Source organism: Monodelphis domestica, chromosome 4 (assembly GCF_027887165.1).
Source record: "Monodelphis domestica isolate mMonDom1 chromosome 4, mMonDom1.pri, whole genome shotgun sequence".
Classification (NCBI taxonomy): domain Eukaryota; kingdom Metazoa; phylum Chordata; class Mammalia; order Didelphimorphia; family Didelphidae; genus Monodelphis; species Monodelphis domestica.
Genome location: NC_077230.1, coordinates 405,255,670 through 405,267,938, shown reverse-complemented (window position 1 = coordinate 405,267,938; position 12,269 = coordinate 405,255,670). Strand labels below are relative to the sequence as shown.

The following is a 12,269-nucleotide window of genomic DNA, read 5'->3' as shown; positions in this document are numbered from 1 at the left end:
ATTTATGTGATAATTTGTTTTGATTATCTGTGCATATTTGTGACAAGGGTTTTGTTGGAGTTTGTTTTTAATAGAGGAAAGAGGGAGAGAAAATAAATGCTTGTGAATTTTTAAAAAATCTCTTGCACCATATTTACAATCAGACATCATTAAGAAAATACTAGAGTTTAGATTACTATAAATATTTTTCTTAAGAGTATGGAAAAGTATAATTAAAATATAAAAGAATGCAAACAGATTGATGTCAAGAACAAATTTGGCTCTCCAGAATAATGAACAGCAAGTCATATCAAATCTCATGATTCTCAAAATGTGCTCTGCAACATGTTTTCTACTATCGTTATTCACCATATGACTAGGTCTGCACTTGTATATCTGATATGAATTAATAACCTACTTATGAATGTAAAGATCTGGACCTATGATTTGACTGCTACAGAGATATCCTTCCTCCAGGATAAATCAAGTGTCTAGTCTGAAACTTAGTCTTAGAGAACTGCCTAGACCACTTGAGAGATCCGGTACCTTACAAATGGTCAGTTTAGCACATGATATCTAATTCTATTTAGCTAATCTTGCTTAAAAAAAAAATAGACTATCCCTAGGGTATAGGGATTATAGGAGCTAGGTGGCTCAGTAGAATGAAAGTCAGGCCTAGAGATGAGAGATCCTGGGTTCAAATTTGTCCTGACACTTTCTAGCTGTGTGACCCTGGGCAAGTCACTTAATCCCCACTGCCCAGCCCTTACCACTATTTTGCCTTGGAATCAATACATAATAAGGGTTTTTTAAAAATTAGACTATCCCTTAAAAGCCAATGATTATGTAAGCAATCATTATCAGGGAGGCTCCTGCTTAAAAGAAACTGAGTACCTCCTTTCATAAAATGAAGAGGTCCCTTCTATAAAGCGAATAACCACCTCTAATTAATCTAATCTACTCTTTACACCTGGATTTGGGTAAGCACAGTTTGCTTTCCAAGGCCACCCCTGTATACAAGGAGAAAAAGGAAATACTTAGAAGAAATATGGGGAATAGTTGGCATGGAACCATTTAGGGCACATTAGCCATTACTATGTCCCAAACAGAAGGGATTTACAGAAGAAACACAAAAGAAAAGGGCTGGTTCATTTGTAAATTAGGGGCAAGAAAAGAGATAAGAGGGGAAAGAAAGGGAAAGGAACCAAAATTTTGACTCTACTGAAAAGGGAATAATTTTCTCATGACCGAATCCTGACAAATATTTTTTCTTCTAAGGTTGTCTCCGCCCATGATGGTATTCCATTATCTAGCAAAATCCCCCATAATTCAATGCTGTGCCATGTGAGCACTGCAGAGCTGCTGACCCACTCCTCTGTGGCACAGTGGCAGCTTGGGAAGCCAAAGCTCTTTAGGGCTGGGGAGGCGCCTGGAGGCTGCAGGTCTCCACCGGACGCCATGAGAGGTTTCACAGGGTGCAGATGGCACGCTGCCAAGCAGGGCCCCTCAAGCCCACAAAACAGGCGGCTCAGATCTCTTCTGTGAAGAGGTGAAGTAATACAAATGGCCTGATTTGGGACAATCAACTTAATTAATTACTCTTTACTTATAAATAAGTAAATGAGCAATGGGTGCTGGGGATGTGGGCTGTTACCTGTGTTAAGAACAGGCTGGATGGTATCCGAGGTCTTCCAGGTGGTTTCCATGCGTTCCAGCTTTTGGGCTTCATATCTCTTTCTGCCTTCCACTTCCTGGTCCTTCCGGACGTACTGAGGAAAACCATAAGACATGCAGGTCACACTCTGCTTGGCTTCAGGCCGACTGCGGGCCCTTGGGGCCTCTCCTGGGCGCAGAGCCCTCAGTCGGGTGCCCTGGGTGAAGGCCATCTTCCTGAGGCTGGCCTGATGGGGCACCCAGCCATCTCTAACTGGAGGAAAAATCTACCAATGAGTTTCCCATGAAAACTGAGCCCCCCACCACACACACACACACACACACACACACACAGAGTCCCCTCTCTCTGTCAGATTGGGGGTGGGGGGGAGGTTCCTTCCCTCTCCTTGGTATTCTGACTCCGCTCCAGAGCCACGGGCCTCAGTGACCCTTCAACAGCCCCACATCTTCTGCTCTCTTGGATCTATCTACAAGAAACATCATTTTCTTTGCTTATTTTTTTCTTTTTGATTGTTTTCATTGGAAAGGAATTTTCCAAAGCTGCTGCACTTCAAGGAATTCTTCCCCATTTAGGAGGTAACGGGCAGAAGAGACCATCAGCATTATAGAAAAATTGCAGCAGTTATATTGCAAGTCATTCCAAAAAAGATTGAGGGGCAGCTCGGTAGCACAGTAGAAAGAGTGCCAGGCCAGGAGTCGGAAGGGCCTGGGTTCCCATCCGATCTCAGTCACTTCCTAGCTGTGAGCCCGAGTAAGTCACTTCACCCCAATGGCCTAGGCCTCACCCTTCAACCTTACGTGCTGTTACAAGGTCTAAAATAAAAGTCAACTTTTAAAAGATTGTGAATAAAGGAAGGGAGAGAGGAAGGCGTCCCATCTTGGAAGCCTGTGTATGCATTTCTAGTATTGCCCTACGTGGGTCGACCATTCTGTGATCTAGTCAAACACTCTATCTGTGTGGAAGTGTAGGAAATCCCATTTCTGCAGCAGCCTTAGATGCAAGCACGCCGGGCTAGCCTTTATCTCCGCATTCCCCTTCAGCCCCCCTTCTGCCCCTCATAACCCCTCCACTGGGCCAGAGTCCGCAGACCAACCTCGCGCTCTTCACCTCTGCCCCAATCACCGCCTTCTACTCCAGGAGGAGGCTTTCCAGGGCGCTTTGTTAGACTTTGACTCCAAAGCCTGCAAGCTTCATTTTCCTGCCAATTCTTCGCCTTTTGTTTTTGGTTTATTGTTGCTGTTTGAAACAGTAACTGAGCACCATTTTGTGGTTAACTATCCATTATCCCAGGTTGGAGAAGAGTGAGCAAAGCTGAGGGGCTCGAGAGGGGAAAAACCACCAGTGCGAGTGCTCGAAGTTACAAAGGACAGCGGAACCTTTTCCTCCGCCAATCAAATAAAACAATTGTTCCATCATGTTCCACAATCGGAAGGTTACCACTGTGAGAGCAAAATCTGTCCTGTGTGTCCAACTAAGAAAACTGGTGACTAATCTTCAAGCTTCCCTAGAAATGTCTTTTTAAGAGAAGAAAGAAGGGCTGAAATCTGTTTTGTTGAGCATCCCCAGAAACTTCTCGTTTCTACAGTAACACCAGATTGAAGACTACCAATAGTCAACCAGGGCTTTAAGGTTTGCAAAGCACTTCATTATCTGCTGATCCAGGCTCTAGAAATAGTTCCGCTTTACAGAGGAGCAAGCTGAGGCTCAGAAGGGCCACCAGATCACTAAGGGCCAAAGGTGGAGGCAGGGTCGTCCCAACTCCGAGCGAATCCGAGTCTCTCCAATAGGCCGCACCATTCCTGGAAGGCTGCTTCATGGGAATCCTCGTTCTAAATCCCAGAATGGGAGGAAAAACCCCCCATAGTCATCTAGGCCAACCCCCGGGAGAGGCGAATGCTTCCTAGCCAGGCCTGACCCACGGCTCTCCACTCTTCCCTAAAGAACAGGAATTACCTCCGTGCCAAGCACCTAGTCCGCTGTGGGGCAGCTTTTCCTAAAAGAGCTGCTGGAGTCGGAATGCAGATCACGGCGTCCCATTTTTCACTTGTTTATGTGGCTTATGTTTGGGGCTTTGGGTTTTATATGGAGATGTTCTGTGTGAGAGTGCAGAGATCCCAGATTGAATCACCTGCCAGCTCCAGGAGGAAGACTCATTTGATCTGATAACTTCAGAAAACTTATATATGTCATTGGAATAAATAAATAAAGATAGATAAATAAAAAAGAAAGCTTTTCCTAGCATCCATCCTACATCTGTCCCTTTGTGACTCCATCTCATTGCTCCGGGCCCACTTCTGGGGCCAAGACCACCGCCTAAAGCACCGTCCACGTGAACTCTTGAGAGTGCGAACATGTTCCTCGACCCAAACTCCAATACCTAAGTCTTTTCCAGGCTAAATATGGCTGCTTCCTTTAACTGGTTTTTATATCCCAGAACAGAGAATGCCTATGGTGTGTTACCTTAAGGTGTTTTGGAAATTAAAGACCAGGGCAGCAAGATGGCATAGTGGATAGAGAACCAGGCCTAGAGATGAGAGGTCCTGGGTTCAAATCTGACCTCATATATTTCCTAGCCATATGGCCCTGCACAAATAACAAACCCCAATTGCCTAGCCCTTGCTGCAATTCTGTCTTAGAACTGATCCTAAGAGAGAAGGTAAGGGTTTGAAAAAGAGAATTATAGATCAAATTGAAAGAACAAATATTTTGACTAGTGAGCTGTCGGGCCACATTAAATTCCAGTTATGGTCAGACTTAGTAAATTTGAGGTAGAAAAAAGTTCAGCGAGTCTATCTGAAATGGAGATGACTCTCCCCTCAAATTTACGTCCAGAATATATATATATATATATATTTTTTTTAAACCCTTACCTTCCGTCTTGGAGTCAATACTGTGTATTGACTCCAAGGCAGAGGAGTGGTAAGGGCTAGGCAATGGGGGTCAAGGGACTTGCCCAGGGTCACACAGCTGGGAAGTGTCTGAGGCCAGATTTGAACCTAGGACCTCCCATCTCTAGGTCTGATTCTCAATCCACTGAGCTACCCAGCTGCCCCTCCAGAATATTTTTTAAGAACCCAAAGTAATTCTTTTCTAAATGATCGAACAGAGCATCCTCTGATTTATATTCAAAGTCCTTCATAAACTAAGCCTATATCCTACCCACCCATATACCCCATGATGCTGGCCTCCCTTCTTGCTCTGCCTCCCAGCAGAGACTCCATCGCCCACCTCTCGGCATCTTCCCTGGCTGTCCCTGGGCTCTGAAACAGCCTTCCTCCTCACCTCTGTCTCCTGGATGCCTGAACTCTTCAAGCCCTGGCTAAAATCCACCATCTTCATTTTTTTTTGCAATTTCCCTTCATTTTCACTCGAGGCCTTCCTGCGTTGAATATTTCCAGTTTAGCCTGTCTACAGCTTAGCTCTATGAGTGTTTTACACGTCTCCCCCTGCCCCCTGCCCCAGGAGCTCCTCAAGCAACCCTCGAACCCTGAGCTTCTTCCTAAAGTCAAGAGACACTGCCTCATGCTGTCCTTTTAAGTCACGAGGTGAAATCAGAATCTTCTTTGCCCACTGATTGACTCCCTTGGCTTAATCTAAACACACGTTCAAACCTTCCCCTTCTGGCCCAACACCAGTTCTAAGACAGAAGGGCAGTGAGGGCTGAACACTTGGGGTTCAAAGACTACAAGCTAGCCTGGAACCCCTACATCCTCCCGACTGCAGGCCCAACGCTCAATCCCTGGGACTACCTAGAGGCTCCCTTCATTTTTCAAAAATCTCAACTCTTTTTTGCTTTAACATCGCCTTCATTTCTGAACATGCATTTTTCCCTGCATCCTACGACAAAGAAGATTAAAAAGAGAAGGCAGCTTCACAAAGCCACATGGGGAATGGCTGCCTGCACCTGGGAGATGGTGCTGAGAGCCTGACCTCTAAAGGAAAGCGCGGGAGTGGGGAGAGGCTGTGGGGCCTCCACTGTGACCTCCACAGCCTAGAGGGGGAAGGGGGTGGCAAGTTCCCCCAGGACACACTGGGAGGAGACCCCTGGCCAGTCACTCTGCTGCTTGCAGACTCGCTCCTCCCTACCCCATTGCTCTTCCCTTTTAGGGCCCTGAGTCTGCCTTGGGGCAAGCCAGGCTGGGATCATGGCTCGATGCCTCTGGCCCATGGCCCATGGCCCCGGGCCACACCACCAGGCCCTCAAGGGTACTCGGGCCTCATCATCCAGGCAAAAGAGCACAGAGGCAAGCAGGGGGGGCCAGGGGCCAGCAGGGCTCTAAGATGAGGGAATGCAGGCCCTCCAACCCCACAAGCCAGGGCTTTGGCATTAACAGTAACAGTTTTTAAAATAGTGCTAAAAGCCTTTGACCCAGCCTTAGCACTGCTGTGTTTGTACCCCAAAGAGATAATAAGGAAAAAGACTTGTACAAGAATATTCATAGCTGCGCTTTGTGGTGGCCAAAAATTGGAAAATGAGGGGATGCCCTTCAATTGGGGAATGGCTGAACAAACTGTGGTATATGCTGGTGATGGAATACTATTGTGCAAAAAGGAATAATAAAGTGGAGGAATTCCATGGAAACTGGAACAACCTCCAGGAAGTGATGCAGAGCGAAAGGAGCAGAACCAGGAAAACACTGTACACAGAGACTGATACACTGTGGTACAATCAAATGTAATGGACTTCTCTACCAGCAGCAATGCAATGACCCAGGACAATTCTGAGGCACTTATGAGAAAGATGCTGTCCACATCCAGAGGAAGAACTGTGGGAGCAGAAACAGAAGAAAAACAACTGCTTGATCACATGGGTCGATGGGGCTATGATTGGGGATGTAGACTCTAAGTGATCACTCTGGTGCAAATATCAAAAATATGGAAATGGGTCTTGATCAATGACACATGTAAAACCCAGTGGGATTGTTTGTCAGCTATGGGAGGAGGTTGGGGAAGGGGAGGGAAAGAACATGAATCATATAACCATGGGAAAATATTCTAAATTAACTAATTAAATAAAATTTTCAAAATAAATAAAAAATAAAAAAATCTCTTTGAGATAAAAAAATAGTGTTAATAGGATCTACAATAGCAGCATCTACAATTTCATTCCTGATATGAATTATGATCATCAAAAACAACTAGCTTTCATTGAGTATTTCATTATCATTTCACATCATTCATTCATAAGCTTCCATCAAACACAACACATTTATATATGTTATCTCATCTGTTCTGCTAAACAACCCAGAGAGATGCTATTATCAACCCCATCCCCAAAGTGAAGAAACTGAGGCAAAAGGCAAATGGAGATGAAGTAACTCACCCAGGGTCACCCGGCTAGTGTCTGAGGTAGGATTTGAACTCAGGTCTTCCTGACTCCGCATCTAGGACTGGATCTTTGCCCCATGCCACCTAGTGGCCTAGTCTCTGGTGAGGAGTGGAGGAGGCCTCTTAAGGCCACTTTACTGGGAGACTCTCCCTCCCCCAGGGCCCACCTGCAGTGGACAGAGCACCCGCTGCCTGTGTGGAGAGGGCCCAGCTCCTTGCCAGCCTGGCTTCAGGGGATGAACCCTCAGCCCTCCACCAGCCCCTGAGCCATCCAATAGTCATGATCTGGACCCTGGGGACATCCCGGGTGGCCTCCTCATGCCCCCTCTTCTATGGAGCTCGCCAAAGCTGCCCCACAGAAGGCCAACATGGCCTTGTGATCCTGGGGAGGGCAGGGAAAGCTCCTGCTTCAAGGCTTAGAAATGCCCCCCACCCCCACACGCCATGCAGCTTCTTACCACCAGAGGAGGGACCTCGAGCACTCTCTCCACGTTTGACAGCGAGAGAGGCACGTACCAGAGCGTCGCCTTGTTGGTCACCTTCTTCACACCTTGGGAAAAGGAAGATGGATCAGTAAAGCTCTGAGGAGAGGAACAGAGGGGTCTGACGCGGCATCCACTTCACCTACCTGATCTCAGCCACAAATCAGCACTGGGAAGCGAGTGCCATTATTCTCCCCATTTTACAGTTGAGGAAACCGAGGCAAATGGTGGTTAAGTGACCCACCCAGGGCCACACGGCGAGGCCCAGTGCTCTGCTGACTAGGCCACTGAGGAGCCCCTGAAGGATGGCCCCGTGGGTACAAAAGGGGTGCGTGGCATAGATCACATGTATAATCTACACAAAGGCAAAATGGCTCTAACAAGACACACCCATAAAAATAAGGTCATTTAAAACATGATTTCTAGAACTAGCTCAGGTCCAAGGCCCGGGCTTCCCCACAGCTCAGATCCGTGAACTCTCTCCTAGGAGCAAGGCCTGTAGGCCATACTGCAGCTGTTCCTTCCTGAGGAAGGCCCTGCCCGAAGCGGATCTGGGCCTGGAGAAGGCCTCGTCGGGGAGGCCGTGCAGAGAAGAGAGGGGTCAGAGGGGGCCGTAAGGTCCCCGCGCCGCTCCGCAAACAGATTAAGCCAACACTCCATTTCTCGCTCTAGATTCCTTACCGAAGAACTTTCTATAACAAGGCGGAAACACGGGAGGCCTCCTGCCAGATTGCCTCTCCCTCTCTCGTCCTGCCTCCCCCCAGTCTAAACGCTGCCAAAAGGGAAACCATCCATCAGCCGTCAGACTCAAAGAGAAGAGACAGCCTGGCACGTGACACATACTACTCAGTAAATATTCGCTTGTAAAACAGTGACTAGAGGGCTGCGTGGAAGGGAAAAGCGTCATTCCCCAAAGCAGGCTCTCGGAAGTCTGACCATTCCCATCTCTGACATCACCCGAGTGACCCTGGTCAGTTCTTGACCTCCATGGGAGGGGCCTCTCCTCGACCCTGACAGCCTGCCCCATTCAATGGTGTTCTGTTTCACTGCTGTGGAACCCTGGGCAACCAAAGGGGAAACTATCTGAAGCGTGCTTTGGCTAAGAATGAAAAGATAAGGCTGGAAGGAGGGAAGGAAGCTGCTTACAGGGAGCTCCCGGGGATCTGATATCCCAGATCCAATCCCACCCCAAACGCTTGTAGAGATATAGAGGAGAGAGCCAGGAGGCGAGTTCTGGGGAATGGCTACTGTGTGTGCGCAGCCTCTGCACAGACAGACAGACGGACGTGCCTGCTTGCAAGCTAGAAAAGCTCATTAGGCCCTTCAGATCAGCTTCCTCCCTGGCCAGAACAGACTCTGAGGAAGAGTACCATTTTACAAAGCAGGAAAAAGGCACTGGTGCTCCAAACCAATTACCCACAAAATTATAGACATTTAGAACCAGTATCATCAAAGTTCCATTCCCTCCACTCCAGGAACTTCCTCAAAGTCGGAAACATCATGCTGAAAACTTGGATTCGCAGGCAAGCTCCTGCAGACCCGGATTCTATTGTCAGACTTCTTGGAGAGAAGAGGATGGGAAGAGAGAAGCTGCCTGCCTCTGAGTGATGCGTCACACAGTGTAAGACTTGCACAACATGCCAGAGGACAGCTGGTGAGGAGGGAGATGTCTCTGTGTGACTTCAGGCTACCTCTACAAGCAGCCATGTGCCCACTAGCCTTAGGCCACAGGCATCCCCTCAGGGTCTCCTGGGACAGCAGAATCCAAGGGGGCTGGCAGTCCAGGGGAAGTGTTGGCAAGGCTGCTTTAGGTAACTGGAACCTGGAGGGTCCAGCATCTAGTAAAACACGAAAGGCACCAGGAATAATCAGGGAAAGGGGCAGAATCCCAGGTCCTCTGGTGCCCAGGCCACAGGGGTTTCTAGGCCTCTAGGACCCCCCCCCCCCCTCCAGCCCACTCCACCAAGATGCTCACAGGCCTTTTCATGTTTATTTCTTGGACTAAACAGAGCTGAGTCCCAGCTGCACAATTAAAAGGAAGCCCAGAGGAAGGCGAGCAGCCCAGGCTCCCCTGGGACCTGCAGCCCAGTTCCAGTGTTCTGGCCCATCAGCCACTTGACTTAAACCCAATTGTGTGATTTTGAGAAAGTGTCCTCGCTGTTTGAGAACAACTATAAAGACTAATAATAAGGAAAAATATTTCCACTGCATTTTGACTTGGGAGCAAATCTGACAGCCTGCTTTGGGGAATAAAGCTTTACTATTCGACTCAGCTAACACTCTTCTGACAAGCTGGTTCCCGTGACGACTGGGAATGGATCTCTTCTAAGCCAAAGCCGATCAAATGATCTAAATGATGTAAACAAAGCACAATAATTAAAGGAAAGCATCCAAAGATGTAAAACTGAAATTCTGAAAAGATCCTGTTTAAAATCTTAAAGCCATCATAGCTATTGTCTCCCAATCACTTCCACATTAGTTAAATATTTTGACACTCTTAATAGACAAATGAACATTCTCAATAGTTGAGATTTCTGTGGCTGTCTCAGAGTGAATATGCTTCATGGTTTTGTAATGAAGATTTCTGATTGGAAAGAAGGCAGGGCTTACAAAGCCAGGATTCCACTAACAGGAGACACATGGGACAAGGGTCTTCCTTTTACACATTTTTCATAAACTTTACACAAAGAGCATGTACCTTCAAAGGAAAAAGGAAAGGAAACTATTTCAAAGAAAATGTGCAAAGATATTTGCCCTGCTTCTGTAATTGGGTCAAAACTTTAATTTTAAAGTCATTCCAGTCAAATGAAAATTAGTTAACTAATAGGAATATTATGAGTACCTATTCCATCTGGGCCCAGTCTTATGGTTCACGCGATGGAAGAGATACAAAAGGGTAAGATACCACCAAGACTGAAAGGAAAATGTCTTTGCAGAAACTGTTACAGACACTAACTTCTAACACCATGTCTAGAGTGTGATATGACTCCTTTCCTTCTCCGCCATGTTGACAGAGATAATGTTTGGGAAGTACTGTGCTATTTATTTTGCATTTTATTTTAATTAAATGTCTTTTGCTCTGATTTTATGAACCACCTGGTATGTTCACACAGAGTCATTGGTAGGGGCTCAGGGTGGTGACAATGTTTCACTGCTTTGTTTTAAATTTATAGCAGTGTACATGTAAAGATGTTGCACCGCCCCCCAAAAAAGTCACTGCTTCAAATTTTTTTAAGAGTGAGATAGTGTTTGCTCTTGAAGAATTCATTTTTTTTAAAAACTAACATGATGTATACACAAGAAACAATAAAAGAACGACACAAAACAATTTATCATCATGTGCCAAATTATATGGCTCAGGCAATAGATATTAGTCAAATTCAATGGAAGAGATGGCTAGAATAGTAGATAAGGCCTTGTGGGATTGGTCAAGGTAAACTGACCCTCTGGGCTTTATAATATCCCTGTGAGCGAAATGCCGCTTTATTCATTTAAAGATAAAGAAGCAGAAACGTAGTGACTTTTGAGGTCCACTAACTAGTAAATGTAGGAGCTGAGAGGGGGAAGCCTAGACCCTCCAGGCTCCAAACCTAATGTACCTGTGCTAGGTGCATATTACAGCACCAGGTGATGGGGTATACAATGTAGGTATGAGATCTAATATCCTGACAGAGAACTGAAAGACTCAGGGAGGAGACTGAGGCTTTTTTTTTTCACATGTGGCCAACACAGGAATTTTCTTTGACTTTACAAGTTTATAACATAGGGTTTGTTTTTTTCTTTCTCAGTAGGGTAGGAGGAAGAGAATGTACACTATAGAGCAGGCCAGGATTGAACATGAAACGACAGGTGCCTATTGTACAAAGCTTGCTTTTTTTCTTTTTTAAGGAAAAGTTATTTGGTATTTGTTAGGTTCAGGACAAGAAAACTGAATATTAAAAAGAAGTTTTATAGATATTTTAAACACTGACTATGTGACAAATAAAACAGTGAGAGTCCAGTATGGCCAGTCCTTCCATCCTCGGTGGGAAAGATGACACATCAAAGGGAAGCTGCAAAGCTGCAGTCAAGACCAACTCTGGAAAGAGTCCAGACATGATGGAGACAAAGGAATAAAAAAGGTAGAGGTGGTGTGGTGGGAGAGAGCTGGCCTAGAGATCACATAGGTCTATTCCCATGGCCCTGGGGAAGTCACTGAACCTCAGGGCCACAGGCTTGCCTCTCAGCTCTCCAAGACTAAACTGTAGAGGCATGATGATCTGCAGGGATAGAGGAGGTTTTCCTTATCAGGAATTCATCATGCCAATAAAATGAACAACTGGTCCCCCAAAAATCATGAGTATGGAAAATAATTACAAATGTTATGGAGAATGGCATTACTGTCATTGGTCATAACAAATTTGAATTTCTGTAATATCACTCCTAGAATCATCCTAAGAAACAGTGAGATGCTCTTCATTGTTCCCCCTGGCCCAGTTTACATTGGAATGGGGGCAGCTCATTTCTGAGGTCTCTAGCGGCACTGGCTGGCTGCCCAGGAATTACCTTCCAGCCCTGGTTCACAGCTCTGCTGTCCTATGCTGACCCCAGAAGACCAGGACAAGTCAGAGAACAGCAACAAGGCCCTAGGGATGAATGCTCTTTCTTCTATGGATGCCCTGATGAATAGCTTCTTGCAAACAAGGCAGACAGCCTGCTTCCCCAAGGGTTAGCTTCTAAAGCAGTCCTGGGAGACCCCTAATCCCAGGAAGGCTGATTAACACAGTTCTATACTCTTCTCTTATCCCATAGGACCTCGCTTGGGT

General features: G+C 46.3%; 1 protein-coding gene across 7 annotated transcripts in view; it reads right to left on the bottom strand.

Annotated features, from left to right (window-relative positions):
- The window catches only part of ACOT7 (acyl-CoA thioesterase 7), a 161,349-nt gene that overhangs the window by 85,117 nt on the left and 63,963 nt on the right, over positions 1 to 12,269 (bottom strand). For all 7 annotated transcript variants that reach the window (XM_056795923.1, XM_056795922.1, XM_007492087.3 and 4 more), the window contains exons 4-5: positions 7,441 to 7,532; positions 1,634 to 1,748 (exon numbers count right to left, since the gene is read on the bottom strand). In XM_056795923.1, coding sequence (XP_056651901.1) covers positions 1,634 to 1,748; positions 7,441 to 7,532 — 207 coding nt within the window. The remainder of the gene's footprint in view (positions 1 to 1,633; positions 1,749 to 7,440; positions 7,533 to 12,269) is intronic.